Source organism: Melitaea cinxia, chromosome Z, assembly GCF_905220565.1.
Source record: "Melitaea cinxia chromosome Z, ilMelCinx1.1, whole genome shotgun sequence".
Taxonomy (NCBI): domain Eukaryota; kingdom Metazoa; phylum Arthropoda; class Insecta; order Lepidoptera; family Nymphalidae; genus Melitaea; species Melitaea cinxia.
In genome coordinates, this window is record NC_059424.1 from 11,969,471 (window position 1) to 11,991,206 (window position 21,736).

The following is a 21,736-nucleotide window of genomic DNA, read 5'->3' on the forward strand; positions in this document are numbered from 1 at the left end:
CTTTCTGGACAACGATCACATTTTTCACCGATCACACCGGGAAGGCATTCACATTGCCCAGTGGCGTTGCACATAAATCCAACTGAATAACCTTTGTTGCAATTGCAATCTATAACAGAAGAGCGTGCAGTCATTATATAAGTTGTATATTTATATTATTATAAAATTCTAGTACTTTGCGTCTTCTGTAACTTACGGTCACATCCTTCCTTCGTGTAGTTCCAATATCCAGCAGCACACTGATCACAGTGTTTTCCAGTAACTCCTTTTGCACATCTGATGGTGAATTAAATATATATTTATTGATTTTGATTAATTTAACCTAAATATAACGTAAAAAAGTCGCGTAGATTGGGTTTAAACGATATTCATGATTACAAATATCTATATCTATACTAATAAATGGAGTACCGGTTTTTTTGTTCAGTTATACTACGGAAACTACTCAACTACTCATCAGAATAATACTTATACCATAAGATGCAGCGTGTTTCGGAGAAGGTTTACTTATCGTGTAAAAAGTATGGACGGACAAAGGTCGCTAGTATATGTGTATTAAGAATCAATAACAATATAAAAAACACAGATAAATTTACAGGTAGAACTGTTTTAGTTCTTTAAGGGTGCAGCGAGATGAATAAGCGTAATGAATTATATAAGAATGAAAAAGTAACAATTACTCAGAAATTGTTCGAAATAGAGAGTAAAGCTTGTTTTCTAATGTTAGGAAACTATATAATGAACCTGAAATGTATGTAAATGCATAAAGTACCTGCAATGTCCAGTGTTATCGTCACACTGGGTGGATTCTGAGGCGATTCCACAGTCGCAAGGAGTGCATCCTTGTCCGCTGTTCAGTCCGTAGTGGTTAGGTGCGCAGCGATCACATTTTTCGCCGATAACTCCCGGCCGGCAGATACATGTGCCCGTAGTTGGATCACATCTTTCCATACCGTATTCATCACAGACGCAAGCTAGATTACACAAAATAGTCTCTTATTATTTTAGTTGTTTTATTTTTTGTGTACAATTATTATAAATAAAAGAACTACAAAAAAAGAAAGACATTCTGATAAAAAGTAGACATTCTGTGGCTCACCTGTACAGTTCTTAGAGAAGATAGCGTCTCCGAAGAAACCAGGAGCGCATAGATTACAAGCGGCACCGGCTGTGTTGTTCACGCACTTCAGACAGTCGCCAGTAATACTATCGCAGGAGCCAGGGTCGTTCGTGTTTATATTTCCAGAGCAGTTACAGGGCTTACAGTAGTCACCTAGATAATTAAACGTGTCAATGATTTATTCTTTTTATCGGTCGTTTATCCTACTCTATACTCAAAACCTCATCGTAGTACGATGGATTTACACTTAAGTTCAAAAAAGTTAGTAGGCTAATTTCAATTAATTTAACGATAATGAATTTAAGATATACATATGAATAACACCTATATTTCTTTCCTGCAAAAATAGTATATAATAATAAAATTATGTGGTGTCATGGGACACCAGGTAGGAACGAAGTTCCTTCGGATAGTATAGAAGCATCAAAATTTGAAAAAAAAAATGTTGAATTTTATATATATTTTCTAGTTCTTGATTTTTTTTAAATTTGTTGATTGGTTTTTAATTAAGTACATAAAATTATTTAAGAAATTTAGTAGTTTAGAAAATAACAAATACCGTAAAATAAAATAAATCAAACAAAATAATAATAATAATAATTCAAACTATTAAGGGAAATAAATGCATGTATCTTATGTATTATTTTTGTCGACAGTATAAAATTACATAAATAATTTAAAAAAACTTTACTAGTAATATTTTAATTTTACAAACGTTATATTATACAGTCGTGTGACTGATATTACGTCACTTCCGTTATATATTTTTCTTACGGTTTTAGTACCACATTTTTTTCAGTTCGGTCGCCCAGCCAAATGTCAAGCCTGCCGTAAGGAACTTCGTTCCAAAAATAATAATTAAAAAGACAATTATTAATATAAATTACTTACCAATTTGTTCTGGAATTCCATAATAACCAGCGGTACAGTATTCGCACCTTGCGCCACCGTAACCAGGTTTACAAACGCACGATATAAGCGATCCATTTTCACTTAAATCACAGCCTACTGCGAAGCTATGAAAATAAACCTTGGTTATGATATATTTACATTTAATGCAAATGAAACAAAAAATCTTCTGTCTTTGACTATTTATGATACATTGTACCTAATTATATGGCTGAGTGTGATGTAATATTATTGTCTTTGAAAACCACATTTTTTAATAAAATTGACAAAAAAAGATGTACATACTTGTTAGAAGCATATGGGATAGGACAAGCACAAATCAAGCAGTCCCTGGGTGTGCCGACAGTCGCATCGCCGTGGTAACCGATAATACATTGCTCGCAGTGGTCACCCATTGTATTATCAGTACAACCCTTGTCAAATACGTAAGTTGTTAATACTGAACCTTTAGTAAAATAGGTTTCAAGTTAACTTAAAATTTTATATGAACCGCTACCATTGGTTTCAGCCAAGTGAATGCTCGAAATTTTAGTTTTGAAGTTTTGGTCACTAACCGTAAGTAGTTTTTATTAGAGAATATACTCTTTAATATCAAAACTCAAAAAAAGCATCATAGATACATAAAGGTTTCTTCTAATATGAAATATCTAAATGTTATTCGAAAGCGCACTAAAATCTATCGCGTGGTTAAAAGAAAATGTATAACACGATATTTACGCAAATATGGACATTATTTTAGGATGTTACACAGTTATGATATTTACCAGACATATTCCAGTGTGTACATCGCATTCTCTGGAGTGTCCGTTGCACTGGCATGGTACACATAATCCTGCATGAGGTCCCGAACTCAACCTGTAATGGCCTTCTGCACATTGTTCACACGACAGTCCTTGGTAAGCCTTCGGACATTGACATTCTTCCACAGACGAAGCCCTTCTATCGCCTTCAGCATATTGTTCAACTCCGACATCTAAAGTTACCGCCATCAACCTGTAACAATGATGTTTTTATTATCTTATATTTTATCTATGTAATGTTTAATTTTTATTTAAAATTAAAGGCACCTTGTCGAAACAGCTTCATGCCAATAAGTTGCTCTAATATAAATACTTGTTATGTTGACTAAAATGTTCATAAACTGATCTCTGGTAACGGCGGAACCATCTAAATTTGTGAATTCATCTTCTGACATTCTAACACTGTGTATCCAGTTCTCGTGCGCTGGCGGTTGTTCAACACTGTTGTGAACAATGAAACCGTTAGGACCACCGATGATAACGTCAGCAGCGTCAGTGGCATGTCCGTGTCCTTGCGTGGTGTAAAAGATAGAGTAGGTGAGGTAACCACCATACGATGTGAGACGTTTTCCTAAAATGTTTTAAATAAGATAGTAATTTATTCAAAATTTAATTTAAATACTTAATAATTTTTAATCCATTTTTTTTCCATAAATAACATTACTTAAATAATTACCTAGATAATACTCAGGTGCTCCAAAGTACACAACTTTTTGAGAATCATCACTGCTCGCAAGTTCAGCTCCAATGACTGAGTCGTTTAGTAATGTAGGAGGTACAGCAATGGGGTAAATATTCAAAGAGCGATTAGCTTCTACATTAGCTAGATACCAGTCAATCATGCCGTTTATCTGAAAATAACGTAGATCATTAACTGATTTTTGATTATTTGTCAAATTATTCCGGTAGAAAATGTATATATAATGACATTATTTTTGCATTTTCTCCCCATAGAATCGGCGTAACGATTCAACGGGGAAATGCTGCCAGCATTCTTGGCACTATTGCACGTGGACATGATTTGTAACATCTGTAACTATCTGTAAATATAATTTTGTTCTTAAAATTGTAAAAAATGAATTGTAAAAAAAAAATTTAAAAAAATTGTACAGAATTTGACGAATACCGTTTAGAACGATTATTGCTCAATTGTGCTGTCCCATATTCTATCATATATCTGTGTTCAAGTACATATTATTAGTTCTTAGCAAAAGTTTCTTCGTATTTTGTATAAAGATTCAAGGTGAGATTTTACAAAATTTATTTACATTATTATAAAATTTATTTACATCGTCTGGCCATAAATACTGTTACAATTAAAAATAAACAAAATATTACATTTGAATTTGAAATCTGTCATTTTCATATGATTGTTCATTGTGTTTTCTCATTTTCGCGCCAATACATTTTAAAATATTTTGTGTTATTAAAATGCAGTGACATGGACATGGTGATAAAGAGAACCGAATTGCTGTGATTGCATTACAAAAAGTAGGTATGAAGTCAAATACAATTTTTAAAACTCTCCATATGCTTGGTATTAGTCAAATGTTTGTGTATCGGGCTATTGATTGATACAATGAAACTTCTCTGTTTGTGACAAAGTCTGGCCATCGCCGTAGTGTTCGTACGAAAAAGGCGATCAAAGCAGTAAGAGTAAAGAAGAAAAAGATTTTATCTCGGGTGATGAAGATAGCACCTAGAACCATGTCACGTATTTTAAAAGATCAGTTAGGAGTGGCACTATAAGAGACGCACTAGTCGTTTTTTAACTGATAATTTAAAAAAAATAGGTTGGTAACAACAAAACAACTACTAAAGCGGTACCACTGGCGTAGCTAGGTAACCAAAAGCCCAGGAGCAAAATATAAAAACCAACTAAACTATTTAAAATCGTTTTTTCCGTAGTCGTCGTGATTCGAATTCCACATACGACATAATCCAGATTTGTCGTAATACAGTCGACTCCGCAATAAAATTTAAAAAAAAAAACAAATACAAATTGTAATTTATTTTAATGAACAAATTGAAACTATTTTATGAAAATAAAAGAAAATATCTATGTAACTGTTCAAAACAGTACAGTACTGTCCTGTAACAGACACACAGACAGCGGAGGTACGTTAATATGGTCCCGTCGAGCATCCTTTACTTTTACGGAATCCTAATTAAGTAGACATTTTTAAACTAATAACACCACTTTCTTGACCGACTATACGTTTTATGGTGATTTCGGCTAAATCTAAATTTGACGCAACTTTGTTTTCAATTGTTATCAGCGAACGTCGGAATCTAGCTTGACCCATAGCATCCCTGTTGAAAAACTCCGATATAAAATGTTAAGTTTCATTGATGATCCTGATAGATCTATCTGGATCGAAAAATGCTCAAATAAAAATTGTATTTTAACGTATCAAATTTGAATAAAGAATTTGGAATCCTTGTCTCAAACACACAATAGTTTACAATAACTTCCCATCAATCATCGTTTTTTAGTTGGATCTATCTGGAACTTTCAGAGAATTCCTCACATAATTTTTTATTATTTTTAATTTGCTAAATGATTTTTCAGCTTGTGCAGAAGTTACAGGAATTGTTTAGAACAGACAGCAGTAAATATTTTTTTTAGGTCACATTCCAACGCTCCATATTTGCATGTTACCTTAGTTAATTCAAGTACAAGCAGGTGGTTTATAGAAAAGAAATTGAAGGGAAAAGTTAGGGTCTATTATATAAGAATATTTATGTTGGAATTGGTCACATTTTTGTAATAAAGTGTACAACACTTTAAATACAATACTCAACAATAACACTTTAACAAAATTAATAATACTTTGGTTTTATCTACATACAGTGTAATAATTGTTTTTGTTCGCAAACGAAAAATAGCCGACTTAAATTATATCGACAAGTAATACAACGTAGGTAGGCGAGAAAATTGTCAAGTAAATGCGTGTTATCAAAGATTACTCAAAAAGTAGCGATCAGATCTCAATAAAATTTAAATAAAAATACAAGAAAAGCAAAGGCAAGTATCATCTTTCGAATAAAACAAGAATCATTAATATATATCGTTATATCGTATATAAAGTTTTCACTGAGTATACTGATTATATACTTACGCGGTCATACAACCAAGGCCGACGAAAAAATAGTCAAGTAAAATATGCAGTATCTTAATATATAAATTACGCGTAACGTTGTTTGTCCGCGATGGACTCCTAAACTACATATCCAATTGTAATCAAATTTGCACACCGTGTGCAAATTGATCCAATTTGAAAGATAGTCTATATTTTATTTTGATATAATGTGTAATTATTATATTTAAGAAAAAAATAAGACAATACGAAGTTCACTAGGTCAGCTAGCTACATATAAGTCGAACAATACATGTTAGATCGCAATGAAATTTAAACAGGATCACATGACACGCACTCATCACTCACAAAATCATCGAATTCGTTCCACCTAGTCAAAAGTTCTAAGGTATATAAAAAAATACATAAAAAGACGAATTGAGAACCTTCTCCTTTTTTGAAAGTCGGTTAAAATTTTTCATGATTCATCATCATCATTTCAGCCTATTACGGTCCACTACTGAACATAGGCCTCCACTAGTTCCTAACCTAACTCATGTGTGTTGCCCATAGTCATCACGCTGGTGTGTGTTTACGGCAGTAAAGAATAGCCATCCCTTATCTTCCCGTGGGTATTGTAAGAGGCGACTAAGGGATAACACAGTTTCACTACCACCTAGGAACCTAAAATGCCGACCGAAAGTGGGATAAACATCCAACTGCTGGCTTTCAAATACACAGACTGGCGACGGGCAGAGCGTTTTCGGTGCGACAAAGCCCGCCCTGCGGTCACCAACCCGCCTGCTCAGTGTGATGACTACGGGCGAAACACATAAGTTTGCGTTATTTTTGGCGCAAACTTGGGGGGTCATATGTCCATCAGTGGACTGCGATAGGCTAAAATGATGGTGATGATGATTAAATTCGCGTTCATGGAATCTGGTTCTTGGAAATTTTTATTAGTTCAATTTATAGTTTGTAAGTCAGAGGCCGAGGGCCCCCTGAAGTTGGGGGCCCGGGGCACTGCCCCGTCTAGCCCACCAGTAGGTACGTCATTGAGCGGTACGCAAAAGGAGGAGGGTAAAGAATTTTCCCATGGGAAGAATGCGTGTTTCTTCTAGTGATAACTGGCCTCAACTTTTAAAGGACTGTATTGCAGCCAGTGAAGACCACTTCGAATAAGCTTTATATATTTTTAATGTATTTATATTAATGCATTAAACTAACATTCTGTAATAATAAATAAATGTTTATATGCAATAGCAAACATTTTTTCTTTCTTTGTAACAATATTTAGGGCAAGACTATGTATTTATATCTTACCTCAGCCCATGACAAATACGAACTGCTACATCTTGTTGTTTTACCGAAACAATGACATTTCGTGCAGCCATCAGGATTGTCCGGTTGAAGGTTGAAATATTCATCTTTGCAGACGTTGCAAGCCTATCAACAATTACATTGACAGTAAGTGATTTTTTTTAATTACTTACCTACAATTCAATACATTGTTTTTTATATATAATAGAAAATACAAAAACATGTGCGAGTTACACTTACTCACGGGCTAACACAACATACAAAGCATAAAGTTAACAATCACATAAACTCTATTATTAAAATAAATTTTTAACTTTATTATTAAAATAAATTTATGCCGCTCTGGTGTAGTGGTGCGTGCGCCATGTAATATCAAAACCGTTGGTTAATTTCCCGCGATTTAGCTTCGTCTCTTCTCCTACATGGAGAAAAAAGTCTAAAAAGTCTGCTACGTACCTGTCCTCTGACGTTTTTCTTACAGTAACATTGAGCAGTGTTTTGGTCGCAAACATCATCTGTAGTACCATCGAGATCGCACGTACATTGAAGACAATCAGGGAAAGCGTAATGTCCGGGGACGCAGTGGTCGCAAATACGTCCGATAACGTTATCTTTACATCTGCCAAAAAAATAATTTACAATAATTACGAAATTCTATCAATAACGTATATATATATATATATATATATATATATATATATATATATATATATATATATATATATATATTTCGAATATGATGAGAAATATAATATTACTCACTTCTAAAAATTTTAATTCAAAATATTTAAAATAATCTTTCAATCAATTATTAATATTAATTAATGAATTTGTCATGTGCTATAAATGTTGAACGTTAATGATAGCATGAACTACAGTGTATCTTACAGACAATTTCCGCTGTCAGCTTCACATTGTAACTGGTTGTTGATTACTCCTAACGGATTACAGTTGCAGTCATCACATCCACGTTGCACGTCAAAGTTAAAAGTGTAAGGTTTGCAACGATCACAATTTTCACCTTCGACGTTCTTAGGGCAGATACATTCGCCTAAAAAAGTTTGAAAGAATTAATTAAATAATTTTTTTGAGAACAATAGAAATTAAGTTCTTATAGACTTATTGTTACCATTTTCGTCACAAATTGCAGTTGCTGGACAATGACACGGCCTACAATTAGGAAAACCATAGTATCCTGTTCTGCAAGAGGTACATGTTCTACCAATAACGTTTTCTTTGCATGGACATTGTCCTCCGAATGTATTGCATTCAAGCTCTGTAGATCCCATGAAGTCACAGAAACAGCTCAAGGCACCACTATTATATTCAGAAGTGATAGAAAACATAGCATCGCGACAGAAGCCTGTAAATAAAAATGCTGTTAATAAAGGTTTTCATAAGTACACGATAATTTTATATAAATAAAAAGCTTAACTTAGAGTACTTAGACAAACCAAACTTACCGGTCTCATTAGCACTTATGTAGTAATGATTGACAGCACATTTATCTATAAATTCACGAGTGTAATCAACTCTATTCACTTCTGATAGAGCCGATTCAACAAAGTCTGGTTTAGCTATAATCAGAACATAGTCCAGCCAGAGTCCTTTACTTTTATCACCCTGAGCATGAAAAATTAACGAGATATTAATACCATAATTTGTGTTATAATTTAAAATCAAATTATCTATATTTAAAATATTAGCAATTTTTATATACAATTTTATACCTTGAAAGCGATCGTAACGTTTTCATTCACAGCAAATTGTGTATTTCCATCCCCCTGTGTCAATAACGCTCTGCATCCAGAATTTGAAGGGCAATGTTTGATTGGTATTATAGTCTCATAAAGCTGACCGTCAGCTGTCAGGTTAACACGAATACTGCTTTCTATGGTGCAATATAAATACAATATTTATTATTAATAATAACAAAACCCAGTTACTATTTTTCAATTTGAAATAACATACCCGGATGGTTTGGTTGGTAGTAGTGTAAGACGAACATGTAGTCTCCAGGGGAAGGAACTTTAGATTCTATTTTGATCGGTTCAAAATCTGAGGCCAGATACACTACTATTGTGGAGTTGTCAAGGATCGGTGGTCTTATATCACGATTTCCTCCAGTACCAGACTCTATTTCGACCTAGACAAGTAGAATTTTTTATACACAATTAAATGTACTTACTTATCTGCTTATTACCTATTATTATTGCCATTACTAATTTGTCAAAAAGTTTTAGAACTAGTTTTTAAAAAAATGTGTGTCACGTAATTTCGTTGATTTCAAACGATTTATACCTTTTTAGAATCCACAGCAGTTGAAAAAACGGCAGGAATACATCGACCATTCTTCCTTAAGCAGTAGGGCCGAGGTGTTATATAATCCAAGTGCCATTCAGATTCAGGTATCGCAATAATTGATTTGATACCAGCGAGTGTGTTCGTGTCGCCCTGAATAGGTAAGAAAAATAGTATGTAGGTACAAACAATTGTAACAAATATTTGAATGCGTTATTGTTACATAGAGTTTTATCAGAAATCATATCAGTTACGTTTAGTATTCTATATTAATTAACTTACATCTATGTATATAACATTGTTAGGATCTTGAACGTGGAAAGAATTGATCCTCGACAAGTCGTCAATAACTACTTGTCTGCAGGGCGACGTGTATGGACAGTCGTTAAGATTAGCTAAAGCGAATGATTCAGAATCGTCTCCGGATTGAAATCTTATAATAATTATTCCCTTCGATGATAAGTTATACATCCCACTGGAAGGATTGGAGCTGGTTGCACTAATTTGCAAACCAGTTATATTAATTGGTGTGACGTATTCGATCACGAGTACGTAAGGTCCGTTGGGATCTATTTTCATATTGAATTGCAGTTCGTTCTGTTCGCTTTGATTAATTATTGGTATATCTTGTGGTCCTACATTGTATTCTCTCAATTGCTGAAATTAAAGAAATATTATATCAAACTTGTTACTACTTATAAAATAAGATTAATTTACTTATTTATCATCACTGAGCTGAAACTGTGTACAATTAATAAGAAAATATTTTCTCTGAGAGTCCATTAGTACTTTAGTAGACCGTATTCATGTTAGAAGTTTTTGTTCCAGTCTCTTTGTAAATTTAGAAGAAGTAAGTAGTTAGAAGTAGAAGTTTGAGTTTACATATGATTCAATTGTACGTAAATAAAGCCACGGTATTTCTTAAAAATATTTATTTAAAAAGCTTTATAACCATCATACCTCAGGGTCGTTAACAAACTCGGTAACCGCTGTTACCAATTGAGACACGTTCGAGATGGGTCTTCCTTCTACACTGGGATATGCAAAGTGCCTGCAGAGTTTATTATCACCAATAAGACACGGTTTATCTACCAGTTTCGTTAATACTGTAGCCTCATAATAAGCTTCTGGTATGAGAACAAAGTAATCCTGAAATAAAATACACAATAGTTACATTACTTACAAAAAAATAGGACACAAGAAAAAGAGTTTTGATTAAAGCCTTACTATCATAATTTCTTTGGTTGTTTTGATGGTAACTGTCCAATTTCCGGCATTCATGACGAACGGTGCAGGTGCGTTCCCTTTATCCACTACAACTGTCAGGAGTTGTGGTAGAATTGTCGGCCTCAAATATACATTGAAACTACGGGTAGTGTGAATATTATATTAATCATTTTTGGTTTAAATAGTCACAGTGTATCTACAGTATTATGTAGTAACGTTACCTTTGTTGTGTTTCAATTACGCTTTCCGGTGTTATGACAATGGTTGCACTAACTGGATCACGAAGAGGATTTGCGTATTTTAATACCATACGGTACAAGGAAGATTTGCCAATATGAACCACGTTAATTACTTCATTCTAAAAATGAAATATAAGCTAATTAAAATTTTTGTAGTTTAAAAACTGGACAATAGAATTAAAACCTACGATTGATTGAATATTAAATACTTTGATGCCAGTAAAAATAATACGAGTAATTTGATATACCTAGTATTGAGCAGACGAACCTGCAGTAGCGAGAACACGACATATCCTTTCCACGAATATCCCGGAAAGACTTCTTCCGAGTTCCTGTATCTGACAGGGCCGGACTGCGTCAGACCTTCCTCTATTTCGTATTGAAATTGGTGCAGTGTTGGAAAGTAGTGCGCGCGAATGGGTCTGTCGCAGCGGCGGCCTTCCACGCGTGAGTGGCAGCGGCACTGTCCGGTGATTTTGTCACAGTTGTTGTCAATAGAACCGCCGATGTCGCAGTCGCAGGCTGAGACATGAACGTATAAACATATAATGACTTGTTCCGGAGATAGAAATTAAGAAATGTTGTGTTTTGAGGATATTGTTGACACACTGATTTAAAATTTTTCTTATCAAAAGAAAAAAATTAAAATTTTTGGTGTAAAATATTTGATAGATATTAGTCACATTAAAAATTATAAATCACAGTTCCATAACGCATATATTATTACATTCGTTTCCTTTACCTGTGCATCCAAACTGATTGTACGTCTCCAACTTGTAGAAGCCATCCTGGCATTGGTTGCATTGTTTCTCGCCGACGTGCATTTTACACATACACTGACCATCGCGAGTGTTACAAGCGCCGAGACCACCGAGGGTTCCGGAGAGGTCGCAGTTACATTCTATGAATTATCAAAGATATTGAATATACATATAATTCGTGGACTCTGACCAATATGTGTTCACTTATTAAAAAAATATATGTACATTATTATAACATTTCGTAAAAAATCAATTAAAACTTTATTTATGTATTATTACAATATACGTGAGACAATTTTTATGCTATTTAAACTTTTGTCTTTACAGTCAAGGCTTAAAGATCTAAGTATAAAATGATAAGAAAATAATAGGCTTTATAAAAAAAAAATAAGTTACAAATAGTGTTTGCTTTATAATATGTCTTCGTAGCTTTTTTGTGGTACCTTGACATCCTTGTGGATTGTAATCTTGGAGATTCCAGAACAATGGTTTACAGTCGTTACAAATTCTTCCTTGGACACGAGCCTTACATTGGCAGAGTTCACCAGCAGGTACGGATCCACAGCCTGTTGATAGAAATTTTAGCCGACTTCACTAAACGAGGAGGCTCATAATACGACTGTATGTGTTATGTGTGTTAGCTTGTTTCTGGGTGGACTGATTTCGATGATTCTTTTTTTAATCGAAAGGTGGTACCTATCATTACGATTTAATCGAGATCTGACAAGTACTTTTGTACATTTTCTACTAATTATTATTATTATGTTGAAGTGTATTATTATTGTGTTGCTTGTTTATTTTATTTCTTGTTTGGTGTAACAACAAAGTGTAAAATAAATAAATAAATACATTTTAAGTTAATTTACTTGACAATTTTTTTATTGACCTATGTCGTAATATACCTCATTACTGGATGTAACTATTTAAATTTAATCGAGATCTGAGAAGTACCTTTTTAAATAATCTCTAATAATAAACATTTACTTCATTATTTTTTCATTTACTGGTCAATGTAATTGAAGTCGGTTTTTTTCGTTTGCAAGCTAACACAATTATTATTAAAAATATTTTAGGTAACCATAGTATCTTATTAAGTTACAGCATCATGTTACTTGACACATTATTAAAATTACCTTAACTGGAGTAGACTAAAAAAAATCACTTTTGAACAAGAAACTAACAAAAAAAAAACACGTTAATATTAAACTTACAAAATGCGATGCGTTGGCGCAACGGTTACAGCACTGGTTTGTGGCTGTTGTGCTGCCGGTTGTGGGTTCGATCCCCGTATATGACAAACATTTGTATTGGCCATACAGACGACCACGGCGGTCTGGATATTTATGCAGTCCTTAAGGGTCTTCCCACCGTGCCTCGCAGACCACGTTAAGCCGTCGGTCCCGGCTGTTATCATGTCCACCTAATAGCAATCGTTACTTATAGTAGGGAATATATCCGCCAACCGGCATTGGAGAAGGATGGTGGATTAAGCTCTCATCCTTCTCCTACACGGGGAAAGAGGCCCATGCGCAGCAGTGGGATATTACAGGCTGAAGCGTGTAATATCCCACTGCAGCAGTCGCGTCGGTGCAGTCCGGTGGACCCGTGGGGTGGTTGCCGGGTCGCGCTGGGCTCCCTGGAGCTTGCTCGGTTGCTCGGTGTGATCCGGCGTTGGAGGTGTGGCATTTGCCTAGCCGGGAGGGACTTGGGTTTTGGCTTGCCCGCTCTGCAGCGCTAAGGCGCGGTGTGCTGGCCAGGCTGTTCTGGCTCCTTGGAGCTTGCTCAGTTGCTGGTGCAATCCGGCAGACCAGTTGCATGAGGGCCGGGCTATGCTGGCTCTCTGGAGCTTTTAACTCGGTTGTCGGTGCAGTCCGTCTCACTCGTGGGGTAGTTGCCGGGTCGCGCTGGGCTCCCTGGAGCTTTGCTTGGTTGCCTGGCTTGCTCCTGGACATGTGTCCCTATTCTGTAGACGGTAGACTGGTCCAGTTGAGCGTCCCTTACGTGGGGTGGCCGGCTGGAGGGTCGGGGGACCTTCAGCTGGCTTGAGACCCCACGCGTCGTTGGAAGGGGTGGTCTTGTGAGTGCCGCCCCTCTCTGGGTGCCGGGGCCTGGATGTTTTCATTCGGGCTGGCCGCCGGGGCGAGGTGGTGCAAGCTAACGCGACCCCATCTCGCCCCACTTAGGCGGAGGTCTGCTCACACGTGGATGGTTGTTATTCAGTAAAAATCTGACTCCCCTCCGGTGCCCCCTCGCCGGAGGGTGTCCGTGAAGATTTTCCCCACGTTCAAAAAAAAGGTCAGCTACGGCTGTCGTAAAGGCTATGCTCGACAGTGAGAGATCGTGGCGGGCGGGTAATGACGCAGAAGGAGACCGCGGAGCGGACTAGGAAGGAAGACGTCGCTGTTGAACCGCTCCGGTGCAGACGTTAGACGCAAGGAGGAGACGGTTTGTCTCCCACACCCCCGCTAGTAATAATGGGGTCGCTGGCCGACAGTCGAGGGACTTCGACGAGCTGTATGACACGACTCCACATATCTGAGCGGTGGCCTTGTTGTGAGCGAGGATACCCCAACTTTATGCTGGGGTCTGAAAATTTCGTCCGGGCCTACCGCCGGGGCGAGGTAGCGAATGCTAGCGCGTCCCCATCTCTCTAACCTCTCCGGTGCCCTCGAGCTGGAGGGGTATCCGGATTTTCCCCATGTATAAAAATAGGATCGGCTACCGCTACGGCAACTGCTTACCATTAGGTGAGCCGTACACTTGTTTGCCGACCTAGTTAGCTATATTATATTTTTATATAAAAAATTAACTGATCTGGCAAACGTTGTTTTGCCGCCAAACGCTATTAAAATAGGGGTTGCTTGTAAAAGGGTGAAAATTCAGGGTTGTATGTATAAGATAAAAAAATTGCCAAAAAAATAAAAAATAAATTTTGGGGTGGGCCACAATTATCATTAATGGGTAAAAATCGGTCGAGCTGTTTCGGAGGAATTTGGTTAAAACACGACAGTTTTTTATATTAGAATCTATAAAAGTTTAAAACATACCAGCAAAAGAAGCAATGACACCCCTTGGATCGCAGTTGCATTCCTCACATGCTGGATAGTTGTAGAACTGTTCCCTACATTTATCGCACTTGATCCCGTCGAAGTTAGGCTTGCAGTTACATTGACCATTATCGTCGCACGTCGAACCGATGGTACCAGATTCGTCGCAATTACAAGCTATAAAAATTGTACATAATTATCTATCATCTTTATGAAGTAGAATTTGAGCTTAAATTTTGCTAAATTAACAGATTTATATTTACTTTTGAAATTTCTAAGCTCAGTTTAAATTTATACGTACGTAAGCATTCGGGGTATTTGTAGTATCCAGGTGAGCATTGGTCACACTGCTTGCCGCCGAAGTTAACGAGACAATTGCATTTTCCATCAGCAGAGCAGCTGGTTGATGTTGAACCCGTTGGGGAACAGGAGCAGGGAACACACGATCTCTCCCGGCCTCGGACTTCCATGTAGTATCTATTCGAATATTAGGAGTCCATTCAGTAACAAGTTGTGGACAGCAACATCAGCCCGTATCACATATAGAATAATAATAATAATAACTCAGTTAAATCAGGATTGTCGAATATATTTTAATTTTAATTGCAATTGGTTAGAATTGTGATATAAAAACTAACAAAATAACAAAAAAACCTCTGATAATGATGCATGCATCTGATAAACAATAATTTAATTCGATTAGACAATATTATTTGATTTTACTAATTTTTGCTTCATCATTATCATTACAGCCTATACAGTCCACTGCTGGACATAGGCCTCCACAAGTTTACGCCAAAAATAACGTGAACTCATGTGTTTTGCCCATAGTCACCACGCTGGGCAGGCGGGTTGGTGACCGCAGTACTGGCTTTGTCGCACCGAAGACGCTGCTGCCCGTCTTCGGCCTGTGTATTTCAAAGCCAGCAGATGGATGGTTATCCCGCCACCGGTCGGCTTTTTAAGTTCCAGTGTGGTAGTGGAACTGTGTTATCCCTTAGTCGCCTCTTACGACACCCACTTAAATTTTTGCTTAAGATTTGTTAAAATATATTTGTAATTAGGTTTGAAAATTCAGCCTATAAAATCTCATTGCTGAGCATAGGCCTCTTTCTCCGCGTAGGAGAAGGATTAGAGCTTAATCCACCACGCTGCTCCACTGCGAGTTGGCGAAAATAGGTTTGCATAGTTTAAAAATTTAAGGGTTCTTACCCGGAAATACATTGATCACATCGAGGACCTCCAAAGCCTGATTTGCAAATACATTGACCCGTGACGTCATCACAGATGTTGGGTTGAGTTCCACTGGTGTCGCAATTACAATCTGTACATATAGATTTTTTTTGTATTTACAATTTCTAAAAATATTTTATATCCAGATTTTGATTTTTTTTTATTTTTACTTACGTTTACAGGTAGGGTAATTGTAGTACCCGGCTTCGCATTGATTACAAGTTCGACCGCTGTACTTGCTTTTACACGTACAGTTACCGCTGGTTTTATCGCACACTTGGGAAACCGAACCGACAGAGTTACATTCGCAGTCTAAAAAACAAATACAGTGTAGTAAATTTATAATCGTATTTCTTAGGCTTGGGAATGATTTATTAATACATTGTATTTAAAATATTAAGAGACTTTGTCTATAAATTTAAATTACATAAAAGTATATTTTTCTGTTATATAGCATTAGTTGCGACCTTATTGGAATTGCGGGAAAAAGTACTCGTAAACTTAATATGAACGAACTACTAATATATATAATATAATATACGTACGTATTGACTAGACAAGTTTACACGTTTACCATTATTTTAAATTATATTATGTTGTAGGATCATAAAAAACTTACAATAGAGCTGGAGTTAAAATTCATAAAATTTCACTTACTTTTACATTCTGGTGAATAATATCCATCTGCACAAATTTCGCATGATTTACCGGCGTAGTTATATTTACAGGGACACTGAAGAATTAAAAATATATTTATTTTAAGTAGATAATCAAAACGTATAATAAAAATGTAAATGTATCCGATTGTAACAATCCGGTTTGATGCGGTTTTTAACTAACTTCAAAAAAGGAGGAGGTTACTCAATTAGACCGTTTATATATATATGTATATATATACGGTCTAACATATATATATATATTTTTAATGTATTTCCGGGGGGATAATTTTGTCATTTATGAACCGATTTTGATAATTCTTTTTTATTGGAAAGCAGATAGTCCAGGTGATAAGGAAACCAGGATCTGATGATAGAATCCCACAGATATCGAAGGAATCCCTCGAAAATAGTAGTGACGACTAGTGCGTTTGTTAATTTTTTTGTCTACTTACGTCGTATTACTTGTCGATGTAATTGCAGTCAGTTTTTTTCGTTTGCGAGCAAACACAATTATAATTATCACTAATATATTGTGGTAAGCTGTACTTTTAACATTTAGTGTTTGTTTCATGTCCATCGGTTCATAAATAAAAAAATTATGCCAATTTAAAGAATCACGTTGAACTTGTAAATATCAAAACGACGGTGTTTATAATCCAAAATAAACACACACACACATATATAAAAAAAATGCTGTCCAAAGTGACTATTACACGCAGGCAAAGTCGTGCGCATAGCTAGTTGATGGCGAAGTGTCTATGGTTGTGGGTTCGAACATAGCTCGAGACTATCTGAATGCATGCATGTAAAGAGTTAGTTCATTAATACCAAGTTACTAGAGACAGACATCGATTTTTTTCTCAGTAACTATTAAATTATAACATGATTGTAAGGTTTTTCTTAAGTAAAAAGAATAGGTATCTGAATATAGAAATCGAGCTCAAATCTTTACTTCGAAATTGAATTTTCTATGACGTTTAACTGTAGTGGACAATTCTACCAGTGAAAGAATATTATTGAATAGGAATTTACTCACGTTTTTCAATAAAAACAAAGAAATGCCTGTTTCGACGTTTATGAAAATTCAATCATTAAGTTTATAAAATATCAACACGGGTAAAATCAGTTGGTTGGTTAGTATTGTTAGTGGCTTAGTAGTCCTTAGTAGACACATGTCTGTGATATCCGTATTAGTGATACAGATCTTGTCTTATTAAGTTATAGGCACTCGTACGTTAAACTTAAGATGATCATTTATTTATTTTATACATAAACATACTTTTTATGTAAACGTAAATTATACACAATTTTATATAATCAAATAATGTCTTTTACATCGCTGAAAAGGTTTTGTAAAAAGTAAAAAATATTATTTTTATGAATACCGATAAATACACAGTATTGTTACTAGAAATACCTATAGAATGATATGAAGATAAATATTCTCACCATTCCATCGGTTGGGGTGCAGTGTTGTCCCTCTGTGCCGTTTAGATTGCAAGTGCATGGTTTACAGTTGGGGTAGTCGAAATAGCCATATGCACATGAGTCACAGTTAGGTGGATTGAACTCTACGCGACATTCACAACGACCAGTCTCTTCTTCGCAATTACCCGTCGAGTAGTGCAGATCGCAATTGCAGGCTATATTAAATTGTAGTAAAATTAATTATCTTATAACATTTTCTACAAAAAAGTTATCTAAAAATATTATTGAAGTCGATTATAGAGATGTTCGACTCCTAACTCTTCCACACTCCATCAAATTGGGGTTCTGCAGGTGTTATAGATAACGTTCAAAGTGAAAATAAAATGCTAGCACTTTTTAAAGTTTTACTTTGTCTTAATATACAAGCTACTCTAGCAACGTCATTGCCATATATATTACTAGCTGACCCGGCAAACGTTGCCTTGCCGCTAAACGCTATTAAGAAATAGGGGTTGGTGGTAGAAGGGTGAAAATTTAGGGTTGTATGTATTTTTTAATGTTGTATCATAAAAAATAGAAATTAACAATTTTGTCTAAAAAAAAAAAAAAAATTAGGGGTGGACTACCCCTAACATTTAGGGGGATGAAAAATAGATGTTGACCGATTCTCATAGATACCGGATAAGCACAAAAAATTTCATCAAAATCGGTCAAGCCGTTTCGGAGGAGTATGGCAACGAAAACTGTGACACGAGAATTTTATATATTAGATTAACATCCTTAACCTTTTTTTTATACCACTAAGTTATAAAGGGGGTCCCTTATAACTTAGAGGTATAAAAAATAGATGTTGACCGATTCTCAGACCTACCCAATATGCACACAAAATTTCATAAAAATCGTTTCGGAGGAGTATGGTAACTAAAACCGTGACACGAGAATTTTATATATAAGATACACATATATACCAACTGTCGCATACAAAATAATTATGGAAATGAATTTTTTTTCTCGTAGAATGCTTTTCATTGTAGCCGTGCTTATGCGCTCAAGAAAGGTATCATGGAACGACTCTATCAAATCAGCTCGTCTATTTAAAGAAAATCCAATTTGAAGGAACGCAGTAAGGAGTCGAACACCGAGTATGTATTATATTTATACACGTTTATAAAACTGCAGAACCTGTTATTATAATATTGAAGTAATATAATTTAACCCAAAAAAATTTTTTTTAAAGCTATAGTATATCTGCCTGTTTGCAAAATTAAGATTAGCCAAAAAGTCCAAGTTTAGAAAGATACGGGTAGTGGTTTCACAATAACGTATGCACCAATACTTACGTTGGCATACGTCTAGTTCATCCCAGCGTTTTCCGTACGGTCTATAGTACGTAGCTTGACATTTATTACAGTTTATACCCTCGGTATTATGTTGACAGTTTTTACAAACACCTCCACCCTCGTAATTGCCATGAATATCGAGAGAGAGCCTTTTAGCGTCAACATCTGCATCGTAATTACACTCCGTAGCGTGGTTGTGACAGTTGCAGGCTAAAATATGACGAAACGAAGATTAGTTCATTATACAAGATATATATATATATATATATATATATTACTATGTACTATGTGTAATTGTATACATTTCTTTTTTTAAGAATCGCACGCATTAGCTTTCTTTCGTGTTTTACGACTACTCCTTCTTTTTGAAGATTTATAACAAAAATTAAATTAATAATAATTAACTTGTAGTTATAGATATTATCGATATTGTATATGATTACGTATTTGCTAAGCTGGTAATTTTCAACTATGTTCAAAGTATTGTTGTTAACATACGTTCACATTCGAATCTATCCCAGTTTTGAGATATTCTCCACTTCTTTTGTTCGAATCCAGGACAACAAGCTGCGCACTGAGTGCCACAAGTGTTATGTTGACAGCGACAGACCAGAATGCTAGTGTCACTTTCAGGATCCGCTGGATCACACGTGTCAGCGTGACCATTACACATGCACCGACCTCCGATACTGATGTCTTTAATACTGTAGTAATACTATCAAGAAAAGTAATAGTATTGAGTAAATACCTTTTTTCAATTTCGTAATAAAAAAAATCCGTTTGCGAAAATTAATATATATTATGTTATTTTAATAAATTAGTACACTGCAGATGTACGTTATCATATGCTTGAAAATAGTATGATATCATTCATGCAGATGGTATACATTTTTGTAACATAAGCAAATAATAATTAGGTTATGACATAATCGTAACTATCTTAATTACATATGTTTAATAGCATTTATTTTTGCCTTTCTATTGATATTATGATTAATATCGATTGTCTACCTGATTGTTATTGATCGTTTTTCTAAGTACATCATTCTAATGCATCTTTTAGAGCATTATTTAAAAAGTTTCATCTTTCGAGCTTTTAAAGGATTTACTAGTTATTCTGTTATATGTATACTCGTATATATTAAAACACTAATCTTTTAAAATATTAAAAAAAATCTGACTATCTACATTAGTATAATACAGTAAGTTGGTTTAACTTACCCTCCTAGTGACTGTGGGATCCTGTCTAGCCACCGACATGAGATGTCCTAGTAAGTTTTTAGTTCTTATTAAGCGTAACCTGACATTAGTTGCCCTTGTCCATTCTTGAAGCACCGACGAATTAAAATATTTGTTGGCCGAGGGACGGTAATTTAACAGTGATATAGGTATCTAGACAGTAACAAATTACACATTACCTTATATTTAAGAAAGTTTATAATGTTGAATTCAATACTTTTGTCATGAAAACAAAATCAAACTAAAATTTTAGTTTTCGTGATGGATAATAATATGTACTTGAAAGAGATTATTTATTGACAATAATTTTATGGAAAAGCTAGAGATAGGAAACTTACTTCTCCACCCTCTAATGGTACTATTTTAGAGTATTCGATACTGCATATAACAGAATCGTCTCTTGAAATAGGTTGTAGACTCTCTTTTCCAAAATATCTTTCACAGTCTCTGTGAAAGGCAAAGTCCTTATGTATTACGAGTATATTACATTTAATTGACGTTTTCATTATATGACATCTTTTATTATGTTTCCATTTCATAATGTTAATGTTGGATGCTTTAAAAGTGGTACTTAGTTGGAATACTTACTGTGGAGAGTCGGAAAAGTGTTGCCAAGGTTTGTATGTTTTCCCGTAATCAGTAGATTTCTCCAGTGACCATACACCAGGGCGAGGAGAGTTACCCATACGGACGAAGACATAAGCTACATGAAATTCCTACAAAAACATGAAACGAATTGGTATTTTATATGAATTTACACAAATTATAACATTTATCGGTTATTACATATAGGTTCAAACAAAATTCTAGTGCTTATTTTAATGTTACTGTATTATTTTGTATTAGATATGATTTGTTTATCTAATATAAATGTTTTAATTTATATTTAAATGCTACAAAACTTATATAAGATAGGCTTTTTTTTAATTTAAATTGTACTAATTATAATTATGTAAGCTTTGAATATAGTTTAAAATAAAATCATAAAATTTCTTTATAGTATATTTCAACTGTTAAAATAACTATTATTATA

The 21,736-nt window shown here is 35.0% G+C and overlaps 1 protein-coding gene across 1 annotated transcript in view; it reads right to left on the minus strand.

Moving 5' to 3' along the window:
* Window positions 1–21,736, minus strand: part of LOC123668355 (laminin subunit alpha) — a 41,486-nt gene that overhangs the window by 12,455 nt on the left and 7,295 nt on the right. Inside the window, exons 3-37 of the mRNA XM_045602093.1 lie at window positions 21,292–21,419; window positions 21,042–21,150; window positions 20,686–20,856; window positions 19,963–20,179; window positions 19,465–19,674; window positions 18,146–18,339; window positions 16,695–16,770; window positions 16,212–16,349; window positions 16,017–16,128; window positions 15,106–15,281; window positions 14,805–14,981; window positions 12,201–12,323; window positions 11,739–11,897; window positions 11,265–11,518; window positions 10,979–11,115; window positions 10,758–10,896; window positions 10,491–10,679; window positions 9,813–10,187; window positions 9,531–9,683; window positions 9,201–9,375; window positions 8,960–9,120; window positions 8,693–8,852; window positions 8,359–8,592; window positions 8,118–8,280; window positions 7,686–7,848; window positions 7,233–7,355; window positions 3,506–3,680; window positions 3,097–3,400; window positions 2,794–3,022; window positions 2,315–2,442; window positions 2,012–2,136; window positions 1,100–1,273; window positions 773–974; window positions 197–276; window positions 1–109 (exon numbers count right to left, since the gene is read on the minus strand). Of these exons, the coding sequence (XP_045458049.1) occupies window positions 1–109; window positions 197–276; window positions 773–974; window positions 1,100–1,273; window positions 2,012–2,136; window positions 2,315–2,442; window positions 2,794–3,022; window positions 3,097–3,400; window positions 3,506–3,680; window positions 7,233–7,355; window positions 7,686–7,848; window positions 8,118–8,280; window positions 8,359–8,592; window positions 8,693–8,852; window positions 8,960–9,120; window positions 9,201–9,375; window positions 9,531–9,683; window positions 9,813–10,187; window positions 10,491–10,679; window positions 10,758–10,896; window positions 10,979–11,115; window positions 11,265–11,518; window positions 11,739–11,897; window positions 12,201–12,323; window positions 14,805–14,981; window positions 15,106–15,281; window positions 16,017–16,128; window positions 16,212–16,349; window positions 16,695–16,770; window positions 18,146–18,339; window positions 19,465–19,674; window positions 19,963–20,179; window positions 20,686–20,856; window positions 21,042–21,150; window positions 21,292–21,419 (5,942 nt within the window). The remainder of the gene's footprint in view (window positions 110–196; window positions 277–772; window positions 975–1,099; window positions 1,274–2,011; window positions 2,137–2,314; window positions 2,443–2,793; window positions 3,023–3,096; window positions 3,401–3,505; window positions 3,681–7,232; window positions 7,356–7,685; window positions 7,849–8,117; window positions 8,281–8,358; window positions 8,593–8,692; window positions 8,853–8,959; window positions 9,121–9,200; window positions 9,376–9,530; window positions 9,684–9,812; window positions 10,188–10,490; window positions 10,680–10,757; window positions 10,897–10,978; window positions 11,116–11,264; window positions 11,519–11,738; window positions 11,898–12,200; window positions 12,324–14,804; window positions 14,982–15,105; window positions 15,282–16,016; window positions 16,129–16,211; window positions 16,350–16,694; window positions 16,771–18,145; window positions 18,340–19,464; window positions 19,675–19,962; window positions 20,180–20,685; window positions 20,857–21,041; window positions 21,151–21,291; window positions 21,420–21,736) is intronic.